Raw genomic sequence first — 11,204 nt, 5'->3', positions numbered from 1 at the left:
TATTAAATAACTAGTTACTCGACGCGGCTTCGCCCGGGTGGGGTGTGGTGTACATGTATTATACATATAAACCTTCCTCTAGAATCATTCTTATATATTAAAAAAACCGCATCAAAATATGTTGCGTAAACTACGCAAAGATTTAATCATACATAGGGACGGACCGACAGCGAGAGCTACTTTGGTGTATATTATGTTCAATAATTATTATAATAAATAATGAATGAACCGATTCAGCATCTTGTTTACTTGTTCGTCATTATTTTCGGTATGGATTATGTCTTTCGTAAAATGTAAATACCTAATATTGGAAATAATGAACGCAATGTTTCAGTTCATTAATAACTAATTTCAGGGGAAAAGTAAAATCATATTCAGATACTTGCCTATACAAACGTTGGTTAGTACGATTTACGTTGGAAATTACGATTCGGAAGCTATGAACTCGGAAACTATAGGGTAGCTTTAGTTCTTCGTCAAACCGCTAGAGGCAGCACCCTCCATACATGCTTAGCCGCTCTTTTTTCTTCAATAAACACTGTACTCTTTGTTAGTGTAGTTTAATTTAAGAACAATAATGGCGGGTCGATGGATTATGACATCAGAGTCGTTAATAGAGTCAGTGTGGCTCTCTTAAAACAATAGATCTTGCCTTACTTATATCACAAAAGTGCCATTTTTATTTTGTGATATGAAATAGTCAGTCAATTTGTCCGTTAGTTTATAACGGACAAATTGATTGACTATTTCATACGTGATAAATAGTTACTTATATACCAGAAAAGCATCATGGTAAAAGCCATATTACTAAAACTATTTTTTTTATTACTACTCTCAAGTACGTAACAATAATAATATCTCTGGACAATTCACAGTCCCAAGTTAAGCATACTGCATACTTAATGGTATGGGTACCAACAATTGATAGAAATCCTTAGATACATTTAGTTTTTTAAATACATACACACTCATGAATTCAAATATTTGTACCGTGCGAGGAATTGAACTCGGAATTACCAGAAGTAAAGAGGTATGCTAGATCACCTAATCCGTCAACGTAATACCACAGATAATATAATATTACATAGTAAAACATAAAACCATATTATGTTATCTGTGATAAAACTAATGGCTCGAAAGAGACCCGTAAAAATAAAAATACTTTGAAAGTGTGGATGAGTGCGGTGGAGTGGGTGATATAGATAAAAACGTATGCCGTAGGTACTATAAACAGCGATATAACGTTATACAATATTTTCAGAGACTATTGCTTAAATTAAGTATTTTTTTAATAAAATATGTTTCTATTTCTAATCATAATTAAAAGATTCGTATATTATAATTAATTAAACAATTTTAAAATAATACTACACGACCATTACTGAATTCCATACAGCGATATATTTATTTTATTTTTGTACATCACAAAACCATCAATATTATCAAGCATTAATTAATTGTTTTCATTTGATATTACGACTAAACCGGTATAGGTATTTATACATTGTGATTAACATTTTTTTCTTTTTACGGCTTATACGGAATCCGGCCCATCATTGTGATCTTTAAGAAGCAGTTAAACTGGATAAAACTTGCTGTCCGAGGGCACCGGACATCGCTCTCATTATGACGAAAGCCAGGTCTTCAAGATGACCCTTCTGTGTCAGCATCATTGCAGCTTTGCTGTAATCTGTGATTCTCAAACTTGCCAAGTAGTCATAGACAATTTTGAAGATCTTGTACAGCTTTGACTTGATACTATTCCATATCTCTGTGACAGCCACAGCTGCAAGAAATAATAAAATTAGTTTAATAGTGTAGGTTACGATATTAAGCATGCTCTCACCAACCACTAGGTATAAAACAATACATAGCAACAGTAGTTACTTCGTTTATGATCGTTTCTTGTTTCATAGTTTTAGGAGCGCCATTTTAATTTTTTTTTTATATAATAGGAATGGCATAGCTGATAATCTGTCCGATGGTAAGTGGTAAATGTCGTCTATACACATGAACATCACCATGGACATCACGTTTTTTGTATTTAATGATATTGGAATTGTGCTCTCGCCTACGCTAACGGTTTACTGGCAGGACACCAGTGGAGGATGATAAAATGAAGATGAAGGCAGGTCAGTTAACCCATTGTGGTAAACTCACCAGCAACTTATTATGACGGTTTCCATGGATGGTTGGCTAAACTGACCGTACAACCGAAACAACAGCTTACAAAGATATTTGTTTGGCGCCAGAAATAAGTAAAACTGAGGTATACCTACGCAGACGTCTTTTACAACCTACATCTGATATTCCTATTCCAATATTTCAACTTCACGTTTATATGTACACTTACTTTTTACCCAACGTTGCCCGTGATTTTAATGATAACGGACAGCGATGATATATTGGTCCTTTTATTTTATATAGCTACTTGTCCCGGCTTCACACGGGTGTACGTGTATTATACATATAAACTTTCCTCTTGAATTACTCTATTTATTGCTAAATATTACATTAAAATCAGTTGCGTAGCGAAAAAGCGATTACGTTTAATAGTATATAAAAATAAAGATAAAATAGAAAATTGTAGGTTGTAAAACCTAAATCCTACTTTTGTGTCTAAAATTAAATTATCTTATTTCATTCTATTCGTAACCTCATCAGCAGAGCCGTGATTGACTGTGTTAAAAAGTCCTTCTCCATCCGAAAAGTTATGTACATTTTAACTCACATAAAATTCAAAAGAGAAAAAAGCACGCATTTATAATATTATTAATTATGTTCATTATAATTATAATTTATACTTTCTTACTAATACTGACCTGTGAGACCAACCCCACAAGCTGCACCAACGATGGTTCCAATTACACTGCCCCATTGTTCACCTTCTTTTCCTCCTAATGCATAACCCAAGGCACTTCCAACGACATCACCAAACTCAGACAGCCCTGTGGTCACTGCGATCATATCCGTTGCTATCTTTTCGGTAATCACTACGCGAAAATCAAATTTTTTTGCAACATCTAATATCAGCATTTCTATTGACGCGTTGTTGTATGGTAATACGGAGGAGCCGTATCTCATAAGAGTAGTTTGTGGATAGTAGTCATCGTCGCTGTCGTAATTACTCGACATTTTGACAAAGAATATTTGTACCAAAGAATATAGTACTCAAGATTTGTACAAACCAAGCGTCTTTAAAATATGTAAATAATGAGGGTTTACTACAGCCGCATTACTTATATAGTACGACAGTTAATTGTCTATGGTTCGTAGCTGTTGTTGTCACAATCGATAAGAGTCGATGTGCTCCTTTGCAACCTAGATGATTAGTGCTACATTTTATTTTTTAATTACAATAATGGAAAAGTTAACTAGGCTTATAGATAGAAAGTAATAATAATAATGATATCCCTGAACAATTCACGCAGTGCCATATAGTCCTAAGGTAAGTAGAGCTTATGTTATGGGTACTAGATAACTGTTATAAATGACACTTCAATACAATTTTTGTATTTGAATGCATATGTGACGTATGGACTGTATTAAACTGATTTAAAATGAGATACGTTCCTAGGTGAGATAAAATATGCATATTCAGATAAAAGAGCAAAAGCGTAAAGACATGTAATAGTAAACAATCGGTATATAAAAACAGAACGTCAAAATATTAAATACAAAAATATATACAACACAAAAACTATCAAAAAGGTTGCATATATGATATGCATAGAAATAATGTAATCCAAAAATATAGCTGTAATAATCCGTTAATGCTATACATTTCATTTAAAATATAAGCTCTTTGAGTATCATGAAAAATAAATTATATTTCAATATTTTCTTCATCCATACACCGTACATATACTGACGGTTAAAATAACGTGCAAAATTAGCAAAAACTATTAAATTATGGTCACACTGCTCAAGTAAAAAGAAGTGAGGTATTCCTGAGACATAGATAATTATTTATTGCATCTAAGTCTTAGATATTCGGATGCAATTCTCATCATGACTATAAACTTGTTAAAAAAAATACTGTGTTGTTGTTATATTGATTTACGTTTATATTAGTTACATAGACGTAAATCAATATAACAATAACATAACAATAACGAGTCTTTTCATGTGTCTTGAAACTCGATACTCACGTATGTTATAAATGTTATAAATGACACTTCAATACAATTTTTGTATTTGAATGCATATGTGACGTATGGACTGTATTAAACTGATTTAAAATGAGATACGTTCCTAAGTGTACGTATTTCTTGATCTTAATTATCATTTGTTAGTTAGTGAATTATATTTCTGTAAATTGTTGTAATAAATTAAATATTATTTATCTTCCACAGATTTTTGTGAATACGAATTTTTAGGATCCAGTTTTTAAAAGGTTATGTTTCAAACAATTTTGTAAGTTAATATATAAAATTCTGCTACTAAAGATGTAATTAATTATACAGCTGAGAATTCAATTTCATATTTTCTTGAGTGACCGAACTGTGGATTATTAAATACGTCATTACTACTGTAACACTGACAATGACATTGACAGTTTATTTGACATGACTGAAATGAGTGCATCTAATACAATTATTGTAAATAATTGTTTTACTTTTAAACAATATTTTATATGATTTAACCTACATTTATTAATTAATTTACTTCTTTAAACTATCTATTAACACAATAAATTTCTAAGAAACTAAACAATGACTGAAGTGCAGTTACAAGAATTTAAACTAGATCCTGATTCGGAACTTAGATTTGAAGTTGAAACTAAAAATGAGAAAGTTGTTTTGGAGGTAGAAATTTTCACATAAATATACCTTGTGTTATTATATACCTATATAATAACAGAAGGCAATTTGGCTACGGCTATTGTCATCTAGCGGTCTAACACACCACCTTTCGATAGTAGCCGGCTCAATCCCTCTATTTGCACCGTACAAACATTTGTATTCATTAGTATTGTATTGGTTTGAGTGTTCTCTAATAAGTATTTACAAAAAAAAAATATAAATGTGGACACACGCTCTGCTTAGCTTGTTACGTTGTACTGGATTATTATTATTAATGACTACAAATTTACTATTTTTTTAGTAGATGGTAATGGTATGGTTTACCTGCCTGCCTGGTTTACTCTGGCGGGACACTGCTCCTCTTATCATCTGGTAATCGCTAGCGTAAACCGTTAGCGCAGGCGGGCTAAATGCACCATTCTATTATCATCCATAAAAAAAAATTCTACTACTATTGTTACCTTCCAGCTTATGTATATTAATAATACTTATATATTTATTGTTTTTAGATTAAAAGCGGTTATGCGGAATTGTTTGGCACGGAACTTGTGAAAGGAAAGCCCTATGAATTTCACACAGGTGCTAAGGTTGCTGTGTTCACATGGCACGGCTGCACTGTGGAGTTGCGTGGCCGTACCGAAGTTAGCTATATTGCCAAGGAAACACCAATGGTGAGATATTTTTTTTCTAATTACAGTAGTTTGCACACAAGCCAATATATTCCCATAACTAATTTGCTAAAGGTTTGATGAGCTGATTGCAAGATATGGATAAGGAAAAAAATTGATAAGAATGTCCACTGTCACACACTTTGTCCATCTGTCACACCTCACTCCACCAATCTCATGTAATTAAATTAATAATGTCCCTTTTTCCCCATTTTGTTTAAACATTGTAACTAGCTGACTGGCATAATATTGTTTGCTTCATATTTCCCCGTTTTTGTAACATTTTTATTTGAAACTCTGCACCTATTGGTTGTATATATAATGTGATGTTATATAGCCTATAACATTGATAGGTGACTATGTAACACTAAAATAAATATCAAAATCGGTTCAATAGACCCATAAGTAACTCCTTACAGCGTGATGAACATTTACCTATTATTTATTTTCATTTACCTCTTTATAATCTAATAAAATTTTTGTGTTACAGATTTCATTTTAAACTCCTCCGAAACAGCTTGACCGATTTTGACGAAATTTTATTATGATTCAGTAGGTCTGAGAATATGTTATAACTAATTTTTATACCCCTAAGCATTAAGGGTGGTTCACCCAAATATGTTTTTATTATTTCCACAAAATTTCTTTTATTATATGGCTTTAAAAAATACATACAACCCTAAATTTTCACTATTCTATCACCAACCCCTATTTTTTAATAGCGATAATTAATATTGCAAAACAATGTTTTATATGTCACATGTTGTATGGCAAAACAACGTTTGCCTGGCCAGCTAGTACTAATATAGATATACAAGTTTAGAATAGAATAGAATAGAAAATCATTTATTCAAATAAACTTAATTTAAGTACTTTTGAATAGTCAACAATTTTTATTATATATAAATATACCGCTTATTCGGAAAGCTGTTTCATCACAAGAAGAATAAGCAAGAAACTTGTGAAAAATTGTTTAAATTTTGTCATCAGGTTATTTATCTAAATGTGCATGCGGCACTTGAGCAGCAGCGCGTAGCAGCAGAACAGGAGAGCACGCGGGGCCCTGTCACCATGATTGTGGGCCCGGGGGATGTGGGTAAATCTACGTTAACTAGGATATTACTGAATTACGCCGTCAGAATGGGGCGCAGGCCCATTTATGTGGACTTAGACATTGCTCAGGGGCATATCAGTGTCCCTGGAACTATAGGTTTGTAACTTGTTTTATTGTTTTTTGTGGCATCGGAACAGGCTAGCACAGTATTTCCCAACGTGATTCCTACGCCGCACAGGGGGGCAATTCGAAAATGGACTTTTTATTAAAATTATATGAAATGTTAATTTCAATTTTCTTTTAAATTGCTTATCTACTATTTCATTAACAATTTCCTAATGATTTCTTCAAAGCGAAGAAAAGGCTAAGGTGGGACATAGCATTAAAAAAGTTGGGAAATACTGAACTAGCAAGTGGTTTGATAGGAAATAATGCAGGTGAATTGTCAGTCTTATAAAACAAATATGTTCTTATCTTAAAATATTATGCTAAATATATATCAGTAAATATTATTTTACCGTAGTGAAGTAACAAATCTAACGTAGTAGTAGTACACCGGCTTACGTCCGATGGTCGCAATTCCGCAAACATTTGCATTCAAGAGTATGATTTTTCCCGATAGTCAGGGTGTTGTATGTATATCAGTTGTCTAATACTCATCAGGTGCTTTATTAGTGGAAAGACCGGCATCAATCGAGGAAGGTTTCAGTCAGCAGGCACCACTCGTATACCACTTTGGGCACAAGTCACCCAGTGAGAATTTAGAACTATACAATACTATAGTGTCCAGGTTGGCAGAGGTCGTAACCGAGAGGTGCGAGAACAATAAAAAAGGTAAATAAAATAAAAAAATATATATTCATTCATTTCTTTCACCCTCTTATCATAATAAGCAAGTCATTAATATTTTTATCACTCCCTACCATCCTCTCTGATCGATCCCCCGTCCGATTCAATCGGGGATCGAAATAACGACGGCCTGAGCCGAGGTTCGAACCCCTAGCGGTGCCCCCAGACTTGGCGGGAGTTAGCCTTCAGCCGCTCCATAAGTCCTTCCGCGGGTTTGGAGTGCCATCTGCACTCGCCCCCTATCATCCGGTGAAGCTGTAAAGGCCAGCTGCGGCCATTAGAGTAGCCCTAAAAAAACTTTATACCGTCCAATGCGGCTAGCTACTCAGTTGAGAAGAACTGCTAAGAAATTCAACAGATATATATGTCATTATTAATTTAACCAGTTTATATCGTAACACCAGCTTTAAGAGTCCATAATTAAATGTTTTTTTTTATAATTTTATAAGATTTTTTTATGTCAATTACATAAAAAATTACATATAATTTTATAAGATTTTGTTATGTAATTGACATAAAAAAATCTTAAAAATTATATAAAAAAACATTTAATTATGGACTCTTAAAGCTGGTGTTATGATTTAAACTTCATAAAAAAACTTCATACCGTCCAATTCGGCTAGCTACTCAGTTGAGAAGAACTGCTAAGAAATTCAACAGATATATATGTCATTATTATTATTTAACCAGTTTAAATCATAACACCATCTTGAAGAGTCCATAATTAAATGTTTATTTTTATTAATTTTATAAGATTTTTTTATGTAATTGTAACGCCAAACTGACGACCCACCTGATAGTATGAAAAAATTAGTTTCAATGCACAGATGACAGTAGAATTAACTCTTGCAGCTTCCACTTCCGGCGTTATAATCAACACGTGCGGCTGGATCAAAGGCCCTGGGTACAAAGTGCTTACTCACGCAGCGCAAGCTTTCGAGGTGAGGATTACCTCTATAATTCTATATGTATATGCCATTCTTCTTTGTAGTTTTCGTAAATATATGTTGTAAAACAATAGACATGTTTATTTTTAAAATTCCATGTTTACTATGCATCTAATCTTATATATAAAATTCTCGTGTCACAGTTTTCGTTCCCATACTCCTCCGAAACGGCTTAACCGATTCTCATGAAATTTTGTGAGCGTATTGAGGTCTGAGAATCGGCCAACATCTACTTTTCATCCCCCTAAATGTTAGGGGTAGTCCACCCCTAATTTTTTATTTTATTTTAAGGCAAAACAACGTTTGCCGTGATAGCTAGTTAATATTATACAAGCGAAAGTTTCTGAGTATGGATGGATGGTTAGTTCACGCAAAAACTACTGAACTGATTTTAATGAAACTTTACAATAACATAGCTTATACATTAGAATAGTACATACAAATTAGACGCGGGTGAATCCGCGGGCTAGTTATTTATATTGTTAACCAGATCTTACCACGAATAATTTATCTAAGAATACGAAAGCTAATACGTAGGTACCCCTTGGAGTTCAAGAGAGTTTTTATGTGTATTTTGTTATTATAATTCTTTATTATTTTAGCCGCATTCAAGTATCTCTGCACATCCCAAAGGTTGACTGGGAGAGAATGCTATAGCATATCCACCTTTTGGACCAATTTTAGTGGTCAATAAAGCAAATAAACAAATATTTTTTTTCTGATTTTTGTAGGTTGATGTGATATTAGTATTGGATAACGAAAGGTTGTACAATGAGCTGAAGAGGGATATGCCGAAGTTCGTCAAAGTCGTCTACTTGCCGAAGAGCGGAGGTGTAAGTACTAAACACTTCTCCACTATTTATAATTATTGTAGTATTTTTTATTCGAGTGAAGGTCAACGTGATAGGGTACATTGTTGGTAATAAGCCTAATAATCCTATTGCATCCCATGTGGAAAGGGACTCCATCACTCGTCGGTCACAGCTTAATGCCTACATGACGCCAGCAGTGTACGCAAGAGACGACATAATGCTTCCAGCTCTTTCCCACATACTACAGGGGGTACTCCACGGCTATATGACACGTTCGTTGTTTAAGGTTGTGGAACGATCGACGACGCAACGCGCAGAGTTCCGAGACTCTAGGATCCGGGAATATTTCTACGGGAAGAGAACACCGTACTATCCGCATTCGTTCGACGTCAAATTCAGTGATCTCAAAATTTACAAGGTAATATTTATATGTACTGCATTTATTTACTATTACTTAGCTAGTATATATAATATATATCAGCAACTTCCTTCCTTAAGAGCGCGTAACGTGATAATGAATCTGTATATTTGTTATTTGTATATCATATTTGCCTATAATAGACCTATGAATAACAATATTATCTACATACAATCACTGTTACATATTACTACGTTATTTCTGATACTGTTCTTTCTGATATGCCGACATATAATAATAAATATATAATAATAAACTGACACACTCACGCGAGGCTCGAAAGGAGGGGGGGGGGGGGTCAAATATAACAAAATATCACGTGAAGTGAAGTGGAGGATATCCCCTGACCTCGAAAGCTTGCTTAGTAGCTAGTAATTAATGGACATGTACGTAATGACCGTGTTATTTAGTATTGTGTGTGTATGTCCTGTATGTCCGGTGCAGGTGGGCGCGCCGTCGCTGCCGGACTCGTGCATGCCGCTGGGTATGCGCGCGGAGGACGCGCTCACCAAGCTGGTGTCGGTGTGGCCGACGTCTGCGCTGCAGCACCGCCTCCTCGCGGTCTCCTTCGCCGCCGCGCCCGACGACGACGTGCTGCACTCCAACCTCGCAGGCTTCGTATGCGTGTACGTATATCTTTGCTTACGTTCAGTACATATCCGTCAGGCAGGAGTTGGCCTTCAGGCGCTCCATAAGGTTATCCGCGGGTTTGGAATGCCACCTGCAGTCGCCTCCTATCAGTCGATAGATGTAAAAACTAGCTAGAACCCAAATAGCGTTAGAGTAGTAAAAAAAAAATATAATTTTTACGGTGTACACCTAGGGTTGCCAACATTTTTTGACATGAAAAAACGTACAAACTGCTTTGGATAGGAAAAATTAAGTATTAGGATAAAAAAGTTTAGTTTCAAAATCTCATGTTTTTATTGTTTTAAAAACGTATTTTTGTGTGCTTTTAACACTAGAGCTGTGACAATTTACATCCAACATTTCGTTCAGTAGTTATAAATCGTTAAGTACCCATAATGAGTATTTTGTTTTACACATCACAATAAAGGTTGAAAATAAAGTAGGATACGTTATCATAAAGTATGGCTGGCAACCCTATGTACACCGCAAGACCACCGAGCCTTTGATGAAAGAGAGACCATTGTTAATAATTATTACTATCCCCTCAGTACGGCCGTGGACATGGAACGGCAGACCCTGACAATTCTGTCGCCGCAGCCGCGTCCGCTCCCCAACACTGTGCTGCTCCTCTCCGAACTGCAGTACATGGACAACCATTAGCACGCCGCGACACGTCTAGACACGTCTAGACGCGGCTGGATTCGTCGCTACGTGCGCACATCGCATCTCACTGTACATACCAATGCTCATGTTACATTGTTAAGTATTTAAGAATTTAGTTTAGTAAATAAATTTGAAGTAAATTATGTTTTCCTTTTATTTTTTAAGACAATGTGTGTGTATATATCCGGATGACTATCCGGTGAAGTAAACTGATAAAACTAAAAAATCATCCTATAGGCTCACTCGCTGCTACTTCGTAAAAACTCGCTGTACTTTATTAAAACCTCATTAATAATTTATTTCATAATTTTCAAATAGAAAACGCTGTGTTCTCAAGAGCACGATTGCCTTTTGTTTC

At 34.8% G+C, this 11,204-nt stretch overlaps 2 protein-coding genes across 2 annotated transcripts; one reads left to right on the top strand and one right to left on the bottom strand.

Annotated features, from left to right (window-relative positions):
• Positions 1–1,378: 1,378 nt before the first annotated feature.
• LOC131843709 (uncharacterized) lies at positions 1,379–3,224 on the bottom strand. The gene is made up of 2 exons (XM_059192420.1): positions 2,823–3,224; positions 1,379–1,786 (listed from the first exon to the last, which is right to left on the bottom strand). The coding sequence occupies exons 1-2, from the start codon at positions 3,133–3,135 to the stop codon at positions 1,566–1,568; spliced, it is 534 nt and encodes a 177-aa protein (XP_059048403.1). The 5' UTR covers positions 3,136–3,224; the 3' UTR covers positions 1,379–1,565.
• Positions 3,225–4,578: 1,354 nt separating this feature from the next.
• On the top strand, positions 4,579–10,980 carry LOC131843334 (protein CLP1 homolog). Its single transcript, XM_059191964.1, has 9 exons — positions 4,579–4,808; positions 5,315–5,476; positions 6,464–6,683; positions 7,191–7,361; positions 8,229–8,317; positions 9,055–9,156; positions 9,422–9,553; positions 9,998–10,179; positions 10,732–10,980. The coding sequence occupies exons 1-9, from the start codon at positions 4,716–4,718 to the stop codon at positions 10,841–10,843; spliced, it is 1,263 nt and encodes a 420-aa protein (XP_059047947.1). The 5' UTR covers positions 4,579–4,715; the 3' UTR covers positions 10,844–10,980.
• The last annotated feature ends 224 nt before the right edge of the window (positions 10,981–11,204 follow it).

The sequence above is a fragment of the Achroia grisella genome, unplaced genomic scaffold (assembly GCF_030625045.1).
Source record: "Achroia grisella isolate CSIRO2021 unplaced genomic scaffold, CSIRO_AGI_Agris_v1 utg1086, whole genome shotgun sequence".
In the NCBI taxonomy this organism is placed as follows: Eukaryota; Metazoa; Arthropoda; class Insecta; order Lepidoptera; family Pyralidae; genus Achroia; species Achroia grisella.
This window is presented reverse-complemented; position numbering and strand designations above follow the sequence as displayed.

Excerpts from the sequence above, each read along its gene's own strand:
- LOC131843709 (XM_059192420.1), bottom strand. The coding sequence starts at position 3,135 with ATGTCGAGTAATTACGACAGCGACGATGACTACTATCCACAAACTACT. Across the intron at positions 1,787-2,822 it reads TTGTGGGGTTGGTCTCACAG|CTGTGGCTGTCACAGAGATA; the intron begins GTCAGTATTAGT and ends TATTTCTTGCAG.
- LOC131843334 (XM_059191964.1), top strand. The coding sequence starts at position 4,716 with ATGACTGAAGTGCAGTTACAAGAATTTAAACTAGATCCTGATTCGGAA. Across the intron at positions 6,684-7,190 it reads CAGTGTCCCTGGAACTATAG|GTGCTTTATTAGTGGAAAGA; the intron begins GTTTGTAACTTG and ends AATACTCATCAG. Across the intron at positions 7,362-8,228 it reads GTGCGAGAACAATAAAAAAG|CTTCCACTTCCGGCGTTATA; the intron begins GTAAATAAAATA and ends TAACTCTTGCAG.